The following is an 18,506-nucleotide window of genomic DNA, read 5'->3' as shown; positions in this document are numbered from 1 at the left end:
GGGGTGATGAGGAACTTGTGTACATTGATACAGCAAGAGTGGGAGCCGTTTATTGTAGGACAGGAGCAATATATATATACATTCCACACAGCTTATCTTAATTAACATAAACTAGATACAGCAGTCAACCAATAAGGAATCTCCACACTTAATGGCTCGCTGGTGTTACTTCACAAACTACTCCCTCTGGCAAAATGCCAGGCGCCATCCTGACTTGTTTACAGACCCTAACAGTTTTCCTGAATCCTGTGTGCTGCTCTACAAAATTATCAAACTTGAAGAGGGAGATATGAGAACTACAAGCCAATAAATGACATGTTTAACTGGTCAGTTAAAAATAATCTGAGAAAGGACTGGGAATGTAGCTCAGTTGGTAGAGTGCTTGCCTTGCATGCATAAGGCCCTGGGTTCAATCCCCAACACCACTAAATAAATAACCAGACGCCAGCTAGTGTTGGTGGTACAGACCTGTAATCCAGGTGTTTGGGAGGCTGAGATAGGAAGACCTCAAGTTGGAGGCCAGCCTAGGCAATGTAGTTTGGGACCTTCTCATAATACAATTTAAAAACTGCTGGATAGGTCAGTGGTAGGGCACTTGCCTGGCATACATATAAGGGGATTTGATGCCTATCAATCACACATAAACCCAAAACAACAAAGATGTGTGATTGTCATTTGAGTGGGGACTGAGTCTTGTGAGACTGAATCCTTAACTAACCTGTGGAGATCTGATGCTAACTCCAGGTAGTATAAGGATTGTATTTTGAGTTTTAGAACACCTGTCTCAATTCTAAAGAGGGAGACAATAAGTTAAAAAGGGGAAAAAATGTCCCTGAGTGCCCCCTTTTTTTGCCAAAAAAACCCTAGCCAAAGGGAAAATGAGAGCAAACCTAGACCAGAAAGTCTAGATACGTATGCAAATACTGGAGATTGGTCTCACTAAATTACCCAGATTGACTTTGAAATTGTGATCCTACTGCCTCAGCCTCCAAATGGCTGTGATTACAGCTATGCTCTGTGTCACCACATGGCAGATACATATTACCTTGAAAGACACTGGCTTTCTTTTGTACATGCTGAAAACCAGAGCAAGTTAGTGTTATCTGAAGAAAGCTGTTTCACTGCATGTACATCTGGACAGTTACTCCTTGGAATGTTGGTCATACAAGCAAGCTAATGCTGATGAAGTCACTGCTTCTGTAGCCTAATGTAAAACCCTTCTTTGGGGCCTGATGTGGAATGGAGGGCACTGTGAAAAAGGGTATGTGCCACGTATCTAGCTGGCCACTACCCAACTAACACCATGAGAGGAGGCAGTGCTTGGTGAAACACCATGAAGGTTGAAGGTGCCATCTGCTCAGCCTGTTGCTACTGAACTCTTCTTGGAATTGGGGCATTCATCTGCCCCAATGTCATGTCTCCCTCACTGAGTCCAGGCACTTTGGCTTTCCAACAACCTACCACACTGACCTGGCATAATTGGGCTGTGGCCATGACAACACCCAGAGAACTGAGTTTGGGAAAACCCCACACATGTGGAAATTAGAATTATTAATTGAATTTTGTTTTCCTCATAGTATCAACATCTTCATCCTCCCCCCCCCCCCTTTTGGTGCCAGGGATTGAACCCAGGGGCAATTAACCACTGAGCCACATCCCCAGCCCTTTTAAAATATTTTATTAGAGATAGGGACTTGCTAAGTTGCTGAGGCTTGGTTTGAACTCATGATCCTTCCACCTCAGCTTCCCAAGTGGCTGGGATTACAGGCATGCACCATTGTGCCAGGCTTCTTCATCCCTTGTGGGGAAATTGAGTTGAGTCACTGCTTACTATGCCCTTGTAAGGTGATGAGTGTGGTAATTATCCACTTTTAATAGTCAAGAAACTGTTATCCTAAGAAATGCCCAAGGGAGACCCCAAAGCCCTGAATATCCTGCCTTGTACTACAAACCCTCTTTCATAATAACCAGGCCAATTTTGCTGCTAATATACTGACACCTTTTTTTTGGCTGGTGGCCAACCTTTAAAAAAAAATAATAATCAGGCAGCAATTGTAGCTTTAGGTTTAGTGTAATCCTTACTGTGGACCCTGGTGAAGTGTCTGTCCTATGCTTAGAACCACCTTTCATCCAGAAGTGTCCCAAGGCTGCTGGAGTGATGAGGCCACTGTGTTTACACTTAATGTTCCCCTGGGCCTTACGTATTTTATCCACTGGGAATCCAGCCTTGTATGATGGACATTGATCGTAAATACGGGAGTCCTCCTTATACAGTTTGTTAGGTAGAGTTCATAACTTTCCACAGACATTAGGAATATTGGGCATATAGTAAGAGGGAAACGCAGATTCAACTGAAGTGATCATGTAGGGCTTTCTAGGGGAAGCCAAGCTTTTGAACTTAAAGTGTACTTAAAGAATGTTCTAGCTACTATGCTAACAGATGATGTGTACGAAGTGTACGCAGAGGTCACTTCTCCATTTAAGATACTGGTGGCTTGAATTAAGGTGACAGTATTTGATAGGTTATTTTGGAGCTGGAGTGGACAGAGTTTGATCCACTAGACATGCGGGCTGATAGGGACCTACAGCCTACTCTGGAGAGAATAAATGGAATTGGTATCTTTGAAAACCAAACACTGGCTGGGGTCTTTGGATTGAACCCAGAGCCCTTTACTACTGAGCTGCACCCCCAGTTATTTTTGAGACAGGTTCTTGCCAGGTGGCCCAGGCTGGCCTCAAACTTGTAATTCTGTCTTAGCCTCCCAAATTGCTGGGATTATAGGTATACACCACCACACTCAAGTTTGAAATATGTAAGCCATACAAATGCAAAGGTGCCATCTAGAAGAAAAGCATGTCTGAGAAAGCCCTTTGGTTCCTAATTAAACCATGAAATAAGGTCAAGGTCTGAGGCTTTAGTGTACAACCAACTGAACAGTCATTGCTTTTCTCTACATTAACAAGTCTCATGAAATTTTATTCAATTTCAAGAGTACAGACAAGATGCAAGTTTCACAGTTAAACACAAATAATGAATGCAGCAATATCACTGGCTTAGATGGCTGTACTTGAGGTTGTTCACAGAGTGCCAAGAGCTATCTGGGTTACCAGCTATCCGGTTTCCTCCATTCTTCAACTGTTTGCTGTGCCCGGCTCCATTATGCCTAACTAGAATAGAAATGAGGTGTATTTACAGAGAAAATATTTTATCCTTAAAATAGAATGTAGAACATCTTTTTAAGTAATAAAAGCTTCAGTCTATAACCAGGTCACTTATTTCCAACTAATTTATTTAAGTGAACTTAATTTTAAGCACAACCTTCAATATTTTAAGAAATAGTTTAAACAATTTTTGTCCCTTCAATTCTTTTGTCCTTAGTATTTTAGCATGAATTGGCTCCTAGCTCATTATTTTTTTCTTTGTAGTCTTAGGGATCAAACCGAGGGCCTTGTGTATGTTAGGGAAGTACTCTGCCACTGAGCTGTATAAATCTACACACACACACACACACCCAACTTTTGATTGTTTTACAAAATGGGTCTCTGAGCAGTCTACAAAAGCAAGGAATCTGCAGCTTTTTACCACTCTCATCTAGATAATACATCAGTGGAGCTTTAAATTTCTGATTAAGAGGGACTAAAGTGACAGTGATTTAAGTACATTTGTAAAGTGCTCTCATTCTTTCACTTCATTAATAAGTGCACTGGAGAATGAAAATGGCTGATTTGCCAGATTCCTAAACTGCCCATAGTTAAATAGGGATAGGGTGGGGAGAAGAGTTGGGAAGCTTTTCTCATCCAGTTTTCAATTATATCTAAGTTTGTGTTCAGATTATAATCCACTGGAATTCAACTTCTAAGACAAAAGTCAAGACCATAGTACTTATCAGATTTTTCAGTTTCCATTTAAAATCAAGCCTACTGAAAACCCTTTTTATTCCCAATATTTTAAATCTTTAGTCTTCAGTAGGCTGGTGAATAGAAATACCTCATATTGATACTAAAGGACTAATATTGCATATTAAAAAAATCATGGTAAGGCAATTTAACAGATTTCTCACAGAAATGCTTATTAATCTACTTTACATGGCAACTGTGAATAGCAACCGAGGAATTTTTACAAAGCAAATTTTATAGTCTAATGTACATATGCCAACGTTGGCATCTACATTTAAAGTCAACCCACAGTGGTGGTGCGTTATTTTCTATAAGCAGCCTACTTCAGTGAACAGTAAAAATTCATTAGCATTGTCCCCACAACCTTGAGATAAATCAGTCATCTGTAAGATTTTCAAACATTTTTACATATTAGAAGTCCAAATGATTCTATTTATTGATACATTTACAACCAAGTAAGAATCTCCAAAAGCCAATAGGAAATGCCTTGCCTGGTGGGCTAAGGTACAAAGGAAACTGTTGAAAGATGACTTATGGGAATTCCTTTCATTTCCTAGTGATCCTGACAGGAAAAAAAAAAAAAATACTGCTTCTCACCAAGGACATGCATAAACACGTATCCTTAGGACTCCTCTTTTAAAAAAAACCAACACCCACCCCCACAGCACTAGAAATCAAACTGGTGCCTCACACACACTAGGTAAGCCTTGACCACTGAGCAACATCCAATCCCAATTTTTGAGACAGTCTAAATTGTTCAACTGGTATCTCCAGCTTTCATTCCTCCTGACTCAGCCTCCCAAGTACCTGGGATTACAGGCAGAAGCTACTGTACCCAGCTTTCACTCCTTTTTTAATAGGTATATAAGTGTACATTCTCTATGGAGGTGACTTCTCCCCAAGGGGGAACCAAAGTCTTACTCCTTTCATATATAAAGCACAGACACAGTACATACACACCATATCTATGATATTAAAATTTATTGGGGATGCCACTAGGAAAAAAATAAATTTCTTGGGGGGAAACGTAGAAGAAACACTGAACCAGAGGTTAATCTCTTAAATGTGCATTTTCCCCTCATCACCATCATAATCATGTTAAAAAACCCCGTGGCCGTTTTGGTATCTGGAATGAATATTTATGAGAACAAAAAGAATTTCTAGGACAATAATCCTAGAGGAAGACTAAGAAATTTATCAGCTCTAAACACACATTTAATTATAGCATCCAAGTAGAAACTTAACCTTAGAAACTGACACCAAACTAGGAAAATCAACTTAACATTTATCCAATCATAAAATTAAAAGTACAAGTTTAACATCTTTATTAAGAATTACATATCTGAGGCCATAGGTTGGCACTGGCAGCTGCGTTTTAAAATTCAAAATGAAAATCTGCAATTGTTTTATAAAGCATTCCCTTTCTTCATATCATACTCACAGATGACTTATCCATTTACTAAATACTGTAGTAAGTAAACACTACTGTGTCATTATGAAGAAAAAAACTATGATCAAAGATCATAATGTAGTTCTGGAAGACTACACACTCTTTCACTATACACAGTATATAATAGAACAGGGTACACTTTGTACGGCAATAACATGCAATGATTTGGTCGTAAAAATGTCAATGTAGTTTCAGCTACATCATAATTCTGTGTAGGTGTTTACAATTTGGNAACAGTCATTTCCTCTATTCACACTTTTTTAGAAGTCCTTTCATATCAATCTAAGGGTATTCTGAGCACAAAATAAGACTTCTATGGTACATTTGAAAATGTTCATATGAAAAGAGTATCCATTTGTTTTGCCTAGAAAGATACAAACTGAATGCAGAAGTTTCTCAATGGGAAAAAGTTCAATTTTCTTCTTCCTACCATCTCTGACATATGAGATTCCTCAAACTTCAAGTTTGTTCTCCATAGCTTCACTAATGATGAAAAACAGAGAGCAAACAATTGAACTTAAGGACATCTGGGATTAAAAATACAAGTAAATGTTAACATGCAAGCAATGGTCCAAATACTCAGGATCATGTTAATGAGTTCAATTACTGTGTAAGAGACTTTCATTGATGAATAGGGCTCTAGGCATACCAAATTATCACACAAACCATTGCCTTTTGAGACTTTGCATACTTTTACAGTTTAATTTGCAAACAGAATTTTTATAACAAATTATTTTTAACCAAATCATATCTTGAAAACTGTTTATATATAGAAAACCCAGGGAATAAAGTGAACTGTTCATTGTGGAAGGCCTTAAATTACATTATTACAGTAGAAAATACAGGAGGTAGAAGATAACTGAAAAGACTAATGCAACATTAGATTCAAATCTATAGCTCCTGCAGCTACTTAAAACATGGTTTTAGAAACTAAACCCAACATTTCCAGTAACCATAGAAACAGTTAAAATAAAATTTGCCATGAAAGCCCTTATATCATGCTTGATATAGGGAGGTAGGAAGATGTAAGAACCAGGACACATGAGACATGACATTTTATCTACAATTCCTGTTTGCTTTACTGAGGATGTAGTTTCAAAATTCAGTCACCTTCTTCAGCTTCAGACTCAGATTCTAGAAAGGGGGAAAATGTAGTCAAACATTATATGTCAGAAAGCAAAATTTCCCATTTTCTACTTTAAAACACTTAAAATTAAAGAAGAATTCCACTAGCAATATCTTACTTATATGAAGACATTAAAAAGTATTCATTCATAAATCTCAAAATAAATAAATATTCTCAAACTTATCAATTTCCTGCCAGGCATGATGATATACACCTGTGATTTCAGCTCCTCAGGAGGCTGAGGCAGGGAGGATTCCAAGTTTGAGGCCAGCCTCAGCAGCTTAGCAAGAACCCATCCCAAAATGAAAAAAAAAGGGACAGGGGGTATATATGTAGCTCAGTGGTACAGCACCCATGGGTTTAATCCCCAGTACCAAACAAAAAATCAATATCCCTTCTAAGAATCTTTAGTATTATAGCTGTGCCATCGAAATACTTTAATAATTATAGCCTAATTTCCCCAACTGGCTTAAATCAAATGACTATTTGCAAGTTTGTCATAAGTAAACAAAGTATGTACTCCCTAGGTACAAAGCAGCAAGAGAATGAGAAGAATGCAAATGTGGACATATAGCCTAAATATTAAAATCAGTTTCCAAACCATCTGCACAAAGGGAAAGACTTACCTTCTTCAGCATTTTTGAGCCATTCAACAAACTTCTTCATTTGTTCAAGGAAGACACTTTTCCCCTTTGCAACATGTGCATCTTTATACCACTTCAGAATCGGCTCTTCACTCAGGACTTCAGCTATAGAGCGCAATAAATCATTTCATTAGGAGTTTTAATGTATTTCTCCACATGAGGCAGAATTACAACTACCTAAGGTGGTTCAAAATTATCAACTATCAATGCCTACTTGGCAACAACATTTTTACAGAAAGTAAAAACATTATTTTTGTTGGTTGTAAGATAAATCTATTCAAAACACTGGTTTCTTCACAATTTCAAGAAGTTAAAAAGATGAAAGGATCATTATTTTTAAAAGACTTTTCTCAACTTGCTGCCCATGTATGAAACTACCCAAACTGTAGGGATTTGAATAAATGCTTTCAATAAACCTAAATACAAGATGACAATCACTGAAGCATAGGTACTACCCATTTTCCATACTTTCCTTTTAAACATTTTTTAGAGACCAGGGTTGATTCCTGTTCTTAAGTTTAGAATACACAGAACTAAAAAGATCATCATTGAGAACTAGAGAGAGAACACATGTACACACCATCTATATCTACTGGGACTCAGGCTGCTCTGATAAATAAATGGGGAACTGTAAAGTGCAATCACCAACTAATAAATTAACTGCCTGCATGGGTTCTCTCCCAACAGAGGCCTGCATTTACTACTAAATTTACAGCATGTTTCTATAACTCAGATCTCAGGAAAGAAGCAAAAACTGCAATAGGGGAGTTACAGAAGCATTCTAAACTAGTCTTAAAGCACAAATGAAAATCAACATTGAGTGATGGGCTTCCCACAGGCAGAAGACTAGAGGTAGGAAGTATGTCTGGAGAAGGGACCAGGGGAAATTTTTTTTTTGAGAGAGAATTTTTAAAAATATTTATTTATTTATTTATTTTAGTTTTCGGTGGACACAACATCTTTCTTTGTATGTGGTGCTGAGGATCAAGCGCGCTACCACTTGAGCCACATCCCCAGCCCCAACCTGGGGGAATTTGATGTGGTGTGGTTAGAAGTGTTAAGAGTCAACTCTCAGACTCCATCACAATGGCTTTGAATTTTAACTTGTGAATAGGAAGATATTCTGACAGAAATATTCTAAAAAGCACCCAACTTAATCAAAGATGCCTAGATGTAAAACAGTTCAAGGAGCCCAAGTTCAGATACTCATTTTGAAAACAATGGACTATTCAAGGACTTGCCACCCTCCAATCCTCCTTTTCATTTTGAGACAGGATCTTGTGAAGTTTGGCTGGAATCAAACTTGTGGTCCTCCTGCCTTGGCCTTCTGAGTAGATGGAATTACAGGCATGTGCCATCACACCTGGCTCCTCTAGTTCAAGAATATAAAAAAACACATTCACAACATTCAAAATTTATATTACCTTTATAAAAAAGCACCACTATTTTCTGGAAGGCTTTCATGAAATGAATGTTGTCATAGCAATACTCCTGAATCTTCAGTAACAGAGTCAGCTCAGACTGACCTTGAGTAGTAAAGGCAGCAAGTAGAGGGCTGTATTGCTTTTAAAGGAAGAGACTATTTAGTCATTCAATACAATAACCAACCATTACAAAACTCTTACAACACAGAACACAACCCATATTTTAAAATCACTGTGAAATATATTTATTGGAAATTAAAAGCAAGAATATTAAAGCAAAACAAACTCCCATAAACCTACTAAGCATCAAAATCAAATAATTCTGTAAGCATGTCAGGCAACTGTTGAACAGTTAATATGGGTGGGGGGTGTTTTCCAATATTCTCTCAAAAACAAACATCAAATTGCAGGCTTAAATTACTTTTAAACTCTTTCTTGTTTTTTAACCTGTGAACCAAATAAAGCCTAAGTCAGACTTAAAAGTGTTATCAGTAGTTAATATGTTACTTGTCTACTTACTGGAGGGTCATCCCCAGGAACCAAAGATGTGATATATCCGCTTAGAAAAGTACAGTGACAGTTCACTTATCCCCACTTAAAAGCAGAACAGTTTGTCAGGCACAGTTCTAATACCTTCAAGTGCTTGATGGCTTGCTCTGCTACAAGCTCCTCTTTTTTGTTCCACTCCACGGTGCTCATTACACTTGACCAGACTATCCCAATGACAACTGGTTCTGGGATGTTGTTTCTTTTCATCTCTTCCTTGACATATAAAATTATCTGCAAAATAATCCAAATTTAGTAAAGGAAGTCAGTTTTGATATATATACTTCACACATCAAACTTAGACATTTTATGAAAGCATAAAAATACCTTTTCATGCAATTAGCAACAATCAATATGTACCACATATAGATAGAACCTTTGGAATTGGAAGTGGTCGTGAATTTCAGCCTCACTTTACACACAAACCAGCTAGTAGGGACTGAGAAGGAAACAGAATCAGGTCTGTCAAATGGACTGCACAAAATACCCAAGTTTCATCATTTTGGGACATCAGTAAGGTACTGAATAATTAATTATATGAAAATGGCTAAGATGAAGTACAATTCTCTAAGTATTAATTCACTCACTCTGGTGAAATATTTCTGAAGTTTCTCAAATGCATGAAACTGCCAGAAGTTTAGCCATAAAAAGATGCTTCAAAGAAAAACTGCTTACATCCTTAAATGGATCACCACGGGACATCTGTTCTTGAAGTTCTTTCTGGAGCTCCTTGCGAGCTCCTATGGTCTGTTGATTCCGAACATACTCTGAAAGCTCTTTCAAGCCTGCCTCAGTAAAATACTTTGTGAAGTGTTCAACGCTTTGCTTGTTGGCAGGAAAAAGTTCCTGAAAGGAGAATTAAAATATTGTCCCCTTTCAGATTTCAAAATAAAATTTCTCTTACATATACCTCCAGGGTTGGTAGGAATGGGAAGAAAGAAAAAAAAGTTACAAACCATCAGTCTGTTATCCATGCTGACTTTCCTAAGACTTGCAGCTACTGCATTGATGTCTTTTTCATTTATCCATGATTTAAAGAGTTTTACAGCAAAAGCTGCTGAAACTCCTGTGAAAGGGGAAAGGGGGGAGAAAAAGCTCATCTAACAGAAATACCTTCTCAGATTTTAATCTTGTTATCTCCATGTGCTCCCCCCTCCACAGTTCAACCACACAGGATTATTCATTCTCTTTCTAAACTGAACCCTCAGTTTTCCTTTACCACTGCTTACATTTTCACTCCAATGTCTCTATTTTCATTCTTTTTTAAAAAATGTTTATTTTTCAGGTGTAGATGGACACAACACAATGCCTTTATTTTTATATGGTGCTGAGAATGGAACCGGGTCCCGCCCCGCCCGCCAGGTGCTCTACCACTGAGCCACAATCCCAGCCCCACCTATTTCATCCTTTGCTAGTTGCATATTTTTGGCCAACTTTATACTTAGTATTTTGTAATGTAAGTTAAGGGTAACAGTTCCTACAATAACAGGAATTTAAAAGGCCCTTAAATACTTAGTACCCCATATAAGGGAAGAAAAAAATTTAGTTTTTTTTTTTAATAGCACTGGGGATTGAACCCAGGGCCTTGTGCATGTGAGGCAAGCACACTACCAACTGAGCTATATCCCCAGCCCAAGTTAGCTTAAAAAAAAAAAAAAAAAAAAATCACTGTCAGAATACAGAAGCCACAAGTGGGAACTAATTATTCCTTTCAGCTTGACATCTTTCTGGTGTGTCATCTCCATTAAAGATGTCCCAAGTGTCCCAATTGGTACCAATCTTTCTGGGTTCCCAAAGCATTTCTTTTTACTTTAATTACACCTACTCCACTCTAATCCATTCAAAAACTACCCTATTCTAAAGGTTAATTACCTTCTTTAACCAAATTCTCATTATAAAGGCTATTAAGAATGGATGCATTAAGTGTTCCATTAGCCAGAAGAACACCAGTCAACATAGCCAGCTTGTTCCTCTCCGACTCTGAAAAACCCTTTAAGAACAACAGCAGCTGTAAAAGTAAATAGTTTAGAGTCAGAAAAGCAATTGCTTTACACTAAGACAAACAGCAAGGTACACTCACTCTATTGATTGAAAGGGTGGGCTCTGGGACCTAACCACTTAAGTTTATATCTTAGCTGTAATAACTGATTAGCTAAATAATCTTGGGCAAAGTATTTAATCTCTGTGCTTCAGTTTCCTCACACTTTATGTGGATAATAAAATTTGCCTACCAGGGTTGTATTTGGGACTGAATCCAGGGGTACTTTACCACTGAGCTACACCTCTAGTCCTTTTTATTCTGAGATAGGATCCTTTTTTTTTTTTGTAGTTGTAGATAGACAGAATGCCTTTATTTTTTTTTTTTGCCTTTTTTTAATATTTATTTTTTAGTTATAGGTGGACACAATATTTTCATTTTATTTTCATGTGGTGCTGAGGATTGAACCCAGTGCCTCACGCTTGCTAGGCAAGCACTCTGCCACTGAGCTATAGCCCCAGCCCGAGATAGGATCTTGCTAAATTGCTGAGTCTGGTCTCAAACTTGTGATCCTCCTGCCTCAACCTCCCCAGGTTTGTTCTGGGATGGGGGTTAACTGGGAACTGAACACAGGAGTGCTTTACACTGAGCTACATCTGCAGCCCTTTTTATTTTTTTTAAAATCTTGAGACACGGCCTCGCTAAGTTGCTAGGGCCTTATTAAATTGCTGAGGCTGGTCTCAAACTGGCAATCCTCCTGCCTCAGCCTTTCAAGTCATTAGGATTACAGGCATCTTATTACACCTGGCTCCCAGGGTCTTCAATGAATATTAAATGAGTTGATATAATTAGAACAAACCTGGCACTCAATAAATATTAATGTTATCAGATTTTCTTTGCACCTGTTTATAAAATATTTCACACTGGGACTCAAATATCAAGTAAGCTAAGCTAAATTTGTTATTCAATTTTTTAGGCTCTGATCCTTTGCCCTCCATATTTTGAACAACTCCACTTAGCCTTTTAACTTTGCCATTTGTTTGGACACAGCTAAGCAACAGTGCACAAGTTAGAACTATTTTAACAAACTATATAATATACTCCAAAATTAGATTTCAATTACAGCTCACTTAAGTATTTAAAATTACATCAAATCTGTGGGAATTAGAATTTAACATTCTCTTCCTGACCCTATTCTTGTTCTACCTTTGAGCTACACCCAATCCCTCCTCATACCTTTTTTACTTCATCTTCAAAACCTTTCTCCAGGTATTTGTAGCGCCTGATTAACTTGTTAAAAACCTATGAAGAACACCAAAGTTATTTCCAGAACAGCAAAGAAGGAAGTCTTAACACTAAAGGCAAAAGCTTACACTTTATATCAACTTGGGAAGAGTTTTATCAGCTCCTCAATCCTAAATATACCAGTACTACTAATGCCTTAATTGCAACTTCTCTATAGATTTGTATTGCTGGGTGTGTGCATGAGCACACTTGTGGTATAGGAGATTTAACCACTGAGCTACACCTTAGTCCTTTTTATTTTTTGAGATAAGTCTTGCTAAAATGCTGAGGCTGGCCTTGAACTTGAAACCCTTCTACCTCAGCCTCCTGAGTGGCTGGTATTATAGGCCTGCAACACCACACCCAACTACATGTCCCTCCCTTTAAAGCAAAATGTTCCTTAAACATTAGCTAACTGAAAACATGAAGTAAAATCTTACTTACCTGAGCAAATGCTTGCATGGTCTCTAGGTCTTCTTGTGCTGCAAACACGCAGACATGTGTACGCATCATGTCATCTGCCAGTGTACCACCTGGGGCTAAAGAATATTTTACAAAGAATTTTGCTTATTTTAGTTATTTTCAGCACTGGGGATTGAACCAAGGGCACTACCACTGTGCTACATCCCAGTCTCAAATTTTGCAATTTTATTTTATTATTTTTAAAATATTTTTTAGTTGTTGATAGACCTTTATTCTATTTATTTATATGTGGTACCGAGAATTGAACCCAGTACCCAACACATGCCAGGCAAGTGCACTACTGCTGAGCCACAGCCCAAGCCCCATTTTTTAAAAAAATATTTTTTAGAAGAATTTTCAATAGAAAATAAGATGGTAACATCCTAAAAGACAAATTTAAAAGCAAAATTAATCAACCAGTGTGTTTGGTGGGTTCAGTATATAAGAATGAAGAGTAAAAATGTACACAGGAATACATAGAACAATCTTAGCACCCTAAAGTAACTATAACCATTCAGTAGTGCCAAATCTGTCAAATGGAGATGTTCACAGATGGCTCTGATTACATGTAATTTTCCATGAAGAAAGTAATCCTTCAAGCTTCTGTTATAAAAACAAATTCTGTTATGAAAACTTAATGCTTTAAAAAATCGGGGGAAGGAGGAAAAAAGCACAGATATATTAATAACTGTTGAAGCTGGGTAAAAGATCAGATGTGTTCATTATATTATTCTCTTTATGATGTATTTTAAATGTTCCTTAGAAAAACAATTTTGATTAAAATCTGTACTCAGGACTGAATCCAGGGCACTCTACCACTGAGCCACATCCCCAGCCCTTTTTATTGAGACAGGGTCTTCCTAGGCTGTTTAAGCTAGTTTTGAACTTGCCATGCTTCTGCCTTAGCCTCCTTAACAGTTGGGATCACAGACATGTACCTGGCTTCCTTGGTAAATATTTTTTAAAGATCTTCCCCCTCCCCAAAACCTTACTGGTAACAGTATTATGAATAGAAATCTTTCATATTTTTTACTACAAATTGGCTAATGCAATGAAAAGAAATACTCACTTGACTAGGCATTAAAAGGGATGAATTCTTCCCTCATTTATTGGTGCATTATAGTTTATGGTGGGATTTGTTATTATATATATTTAAACATGTAAACAACATAACAATATAATTTGGCAAATTTCACTCCCCAAAATGGTACGAGTTCTAAGTTCCCGGGTCTACTACTGGGTAATTCACTCTGTCAGGTAAGCCTCATAGCTTGGCTGGCAATATAGTATCACTCTAAAAACATTTTGAAATAACTTGTCTTACATTCTTTTTTCTGTTATCTTTTTAAAATAAGTCTTTTTGGAGATGGGGCCTTATTATATTGCCCAAGATGGCCTTAAAGCTAATTATCCAGCCTTAGATTCACTGAGTAGCTGGGATTACACTATCATGTCTGGCTCTTTTCTATTATATCTTTAAAATTCAATGTGTACTTTATTCTTATTGCATATATTAATTTGCACCAGCCTCATCCCAAGTACTTAATAGGCATATGTGACTAAATGGCTACTGTACTGAGCAGCACAGGACTAGAGCATTCATAGAACAAAACAAGGGTAGAAGTTTCTCCATAAAATGGTAGTATTCAAAACATATATTGGAAAAATCATCAATTGGGGATGTTGTAAGAAATTAGACTTCAAACATGACTCTTGACAGAACAGGGAAATCTGATAACTTATTATGAATTAGAAAAAAAGAATGGAAAAACTTATGGGGGCAGAAACGAAATAAATACAACACAGCCCAAAATACCACCCCACCCAATAGGTTCATCAATAGTCTATATTCTGGATTCTCCATAATCTCTGTACATTCACTTCCCTAAATTCCTAAACCAACAAAACCCAGACACTTACCCAGCATTCCACCAGCCACCAGAATGTCAAAGAGTGTTTCTGCATATCGGCGATAGTCAAGTTTTGCTCCAGAAGCATCAAGAAACTTAGCTACTGCTTCCAAATCAGTACCAGTTTCAGTTAAGCCTTGAATAATACAGTCTTGAAACTGAGTAGGGTCAAACCTCTCTTTTTCATCTGTGGGGAAAAACCCAAATCATTTGAAGTCTTACCAAAAGACTTATTGTACCATCAAACTATAATATGTTAACCAAATTCCTCTTAATTTCATTTATTTCAACAGCTGGGAAAAAAGCAAACACAAGCTACATGACCCAATACTTGCAATAAACACAAGAGGAAAGAGACTATATTCATATCCTTTGCAAGCTTCCCTCTGCAAATGTAAGTCAGGATGACCTAGTCACACAAATTATGTGGCTTTTCTCCTGCCACTCTTTCAAACAAATCTCATTAAGTGAGCTAAATTGCACTCATGTTTCATGTACCTACTGCCACAAGACAATTCCAACTGGAATGTTCTAAGGCATCTTGGCTTTTTCAGAGTTTAGACTATCCTTCAAACCTTAAGTGACCCTTTGAAAATTTGTCCAAATACTTGGGGTATTGGTTCTTTAGATGCACAAACAATTTGGTTTTTAATTTAACCATTCATTTGGTATTTATTAAAGTAATCTTTGGAAAGTGTGTGTATATGTATTTTTTTTTTTTAATGGTACTGGGATTTCGGGCAGGTCACCACACCCAGCTGGCTCCCAGGGTTAAATTTTTTGTTTGTTTATTTGAGAGGTAGTTACTGGAAATTGAACACAGGAATGCTTTTTAAAAAATTTGGGGTTTTGCTGCTAAGTTGCTGAGGCTGGCCTAGAACTTTCGACCCTCCTGCCTCAGTCCCCTGCTTTGCTGGGATTATGGGTGTGCACCACAACACACAGCTGGAAAGCATATTATTGACCAGCATTATTTGTTCTAGTTTATAACTCCTGTTCCTTAAGAAAATTAACTGGCTAAATCTAACTGTACCTGCAAAGACTAGAATCAAATCACACTTTGCTCTCCTCACCACCTCTACAAGGGAACAGAATACTAGAGATTATAAAAGACTGTAACATATCTCAGTTGTGTATTACTCAAGATAGAAAAAGAAAAACAGGGGCACCAGCTCTGGACCCCGTCCTCTCTGGAGGAGTCTGTTTCTTAAATAAAATTTACCTTTTGCTCTTGCCTTAGCATTTCTCAGGTGTTTAATCTTCAACACTGGGGGAACAAGGACCAGATCCTGATTTTCAAGACCAGGTTCAGATGGGGGCTCATCTGGAATTGTCACCAAATAGCACCCACCTCTCAGAAGACTTCAAACCAGACTTTTAGCACAGACCCCTAGACTGACCCAAAACATTCCTAAAAGGGAAACCCAAACTGCTTGCTCCATGTCAGCCCTTTCCAGCTGGAAGCAGCCAGAGCTCTCACTGTTCACTTCCCTTAATCAGAAGGGGGAAAGAGACTGGGTTTACATAGTCCCTATAGATAATGAATGATTGGGTCAGGAAGATGGTGGCTGATCCAAAAAGAAATGAGTACTCCCCCTCCAAGGCCACCAGTTGCCAAGGTCACCTGCCCCCAGGGAATTATTCCTCCCAGCATGGAGCTGCTAATGAATATATCTAGCAAGAAACTGCTAAAGAATATACCGGGTAGCTCCTTTCCAGCCTTTTTGGGCCCACATGGGAATGGTAGCCCCCTCCCCCAAGCTCTGTTCCAGCCATTTTGGTCACATAGGCTGAGTGGGAAGAGGAGGCCTGAGAAGAAAGGAAACCTGAAATCTATAAAAAGGGGCAAGACATCCCGACTCCTTGGGGAACCAGCTCTGGAGACCCTCTTCTCTGGAAGAGTCACTCTCTCTCTTTCTCTCCCTTTCTCCTTTCTGTTTCTTAAATTTATTTTTTACTCTTGAAAAAAAAAAAAGAAAAGAAAAATAAAAAGAACTTATTACCATTAATTGACCCATTTCTCTAAACTTCTTTTAAAACAGATTATGTGTTTTCAAGCAAGAATACTTGAAAGTGTTTTGGGAAAATATTAAGCTTAATAAAAAACCTGACACCATATCTTATTTAGCTCCTGTACTACTAGCACAATTCCTTGCTACTGAAGTCAACATTCATTTAAGTACACACCAATACAAAAAAAAAAAGTAGTTAGTTTCTTACTAAATCTGTAAGCAATATTTAATTTCATTACACATTACAATATGACTCTTACTCCATAATTTACTTCCATTTTATGAGTAAATTATTACTTTTCTCTTTACACTTTTTTGGGGGGGTGGGGGGGATGTGTGTGCTGCTACGGATCATACCCAAGGCAAGCTCTGTACCACTAAGTTACAACCCCAATCCTTACCACACATCTTGGCATAACTTGGGTGAAATTAATGACATTAAGAATTTTCTTTTTACAAATTAACCTCTTTGCTCAAGCAAAAGTTTTTTTAAATGAAACTGCTAGCTAGTGAAGTCCTTTTTTAGAAAGTTTTTTTTTTTAAGATGTCGATGAACCTTTATTTATTTATTTATATGTGGTGCTGAGAATTGAACCCAGTGCCTCACACATGCTAGGCAAGCACTCCACCACTGAGCCACAACCCCAGTCCTAGAAGGTATTTTATTTTTACACTAAAAACAACATTGAATAACCTGCTTAGAGATATGCTGATAATTAAAAAGCACAAATTTGAGAAAGCAGTAGAAGTATTAGGGGCACATCTGAAATGGAAGTTACCTAGAAATTCAAGTTCCTTTCTGGTATTCTCTCTTGAGGTTTTAGTACTATGCAATGACTGTCAGAGGAACCAGGATACAAAAGATATCTGGTGTGAAGAGAGATATTAAAACATAAATATTTACCTCTTTTTCTGGTTTTAAAACGCTGGCCTGATAGCGTTGGCTTTTGCTGCTTTTGATTATTCATAAAAGACACCCTAGGAAAACAGAAATATGGCCTTAAAAAGTATCTGTGTTGTAACAGTCATTTAAAAACGAAGCATAGAAAAAACTTAAGTCTAGTCACATATAAAACACATGGAACACACTTTCAACTTGACAATATACCAGGTGCAGGCACAAAGAATTACCTTCACTTGAATTAAATCTAACTTCAAAATCTGCATTTCTCTCTGTAAGAAGCACTTTAAGGAAATCCTGGGAACTACACCTTTGGATGACTTTACAGTGTCACAGTGACCAGTGACAAATCCACCATCACAAACATAATTGTTAAGTCTCTTCCACATTCCTCTTTAAATTCGCCTACATCTTCCACTACTTCTAAGCACCACAGAACGCCGAAATTACCACTAGTCACCGAAATATGTATTTCAATACTGAGACGCCGTCAAAAGGGGAATCCCTTCTTCTGAGCAGTACCACCCTACCCCAAAGGCATGCCTGTGATCGCAACGGAAGCTTGCACAACTCCGGCCTGCAAAATTAGCTGTGACGGCCAGGCCTCCTTTGCCCTGTAACCTACAGTCTAAGTGAGCCTCGTCCCCGGGCACGTGCCTCCCAACCCACACTCTTCCTTAGCCACCCACAAGAGCAGCAGATAAGCCGCCCCCGTCCCGGAACCCTCTCTCGGCTACAGTCGGGTGCCGTGGGGTCCCGTGGGCCCTTCTCCACTGACCCTGTCGCCTGGGGTGGCGGACGCCGCAACGAGCGGACCACAGGCGCCGAGGCGCTCCGCGCCGGGGGCCCCGCCGCCCCGTACATCCGCCCGC

The 18,506-nt window shown here is 38.2% G+C and overlaps 1 protein-coding gene across 2 annotated transcripts in view; it reads right to left on the bottom strand.

The window, feature by feature from the left end:
- Nucleotides 1-2,956: 2,956 nt before the first annotated feature.
- The window catches only part of Bzw1 (basic leucine zipper and W2 domains 1), an 18,002-nt gene continuing 2,452 nt past the window's right edge, over nucleotides 2,957-18,506 (bottom strand). Inside the window, exons 2-13 of one of the 2 annotated variants that reach the window (XM_015481213.2) lie at nucleotides 17,638-17,711; nucleotides 14,732-14,908; nucleotides 12,794-12,888; nucleotides 12,302-12,367; nucleotides 10,960-11,095; nucleotides 10,044-10,153; nucleotides 9,763-9,933; nucleotides 9,175-9,321; nucleotides 8,542-8,680; nucleotides 7,100-7,222; nucleotides 6,458-6,481; nucleotides 2,957-3,168 (exon numbers count right to left, since the gene is read on the bottom strand). In XM_015481213.2, the coding sequence (XP_015336699.1) occupies nucleotides 3,047-3,168; nucleotides 6,458-6,481; nucleotides 7,100-7,222; nucleotides 8,542-8,680; nucleotides 9,175-9,321; nucleotides 9,763-9,933; nucleotides 10,044-10,153; nucleotides 10,960-11,095; nucleotides 12,302-12,367; nucleotides 12,794-12,888; nucleotides 14,732-14,908; nucleotides 17,638-17,701 (1,374 nt within the window). In that variant the 5' untranslated portion in view covers nucleotides 17,702-17,711 and the 3' untranslated portion in view covers nucleotides 2,957-3,046. Of the gene's footprint in view, nucleotides 3,169-6,034; nucleotides 6,482-7,099; nucleotides 7,223-8,541; nucleotides 8,681-9,174; nucleotides 9,322-9,762; nucleotides 9,934-10,043; nucleotides 10,154-10,959; nucleotides 11,096-12,301; nucleotides 12,368-12,793; nucleotides 12,889-14,725; nucleotides 14,909-17,637; nucleotides 17,712-18,506 lie in introns of those variants that run through there. The other variant, XM_048808267.1, reaches the window with a different exon arrangement.

The sequence above is a fragment of the Marmota marmota genome, unplaced genomic scaffold (genome assembly GCF_001458135.2).
Source record: "Marmota marmota marmota unplaced genomic scaffold, marMar, whole genome shotgun sequence".
Lineage (NCBI taxonomy): Eukaryota > Metazoa > Chordata > Mammalia > Rodentia > Sciuridae > Marmota > Marmota marmota.
This window is presented reverse-complemented; position numbering and strand designations above follow the sequence as displayed.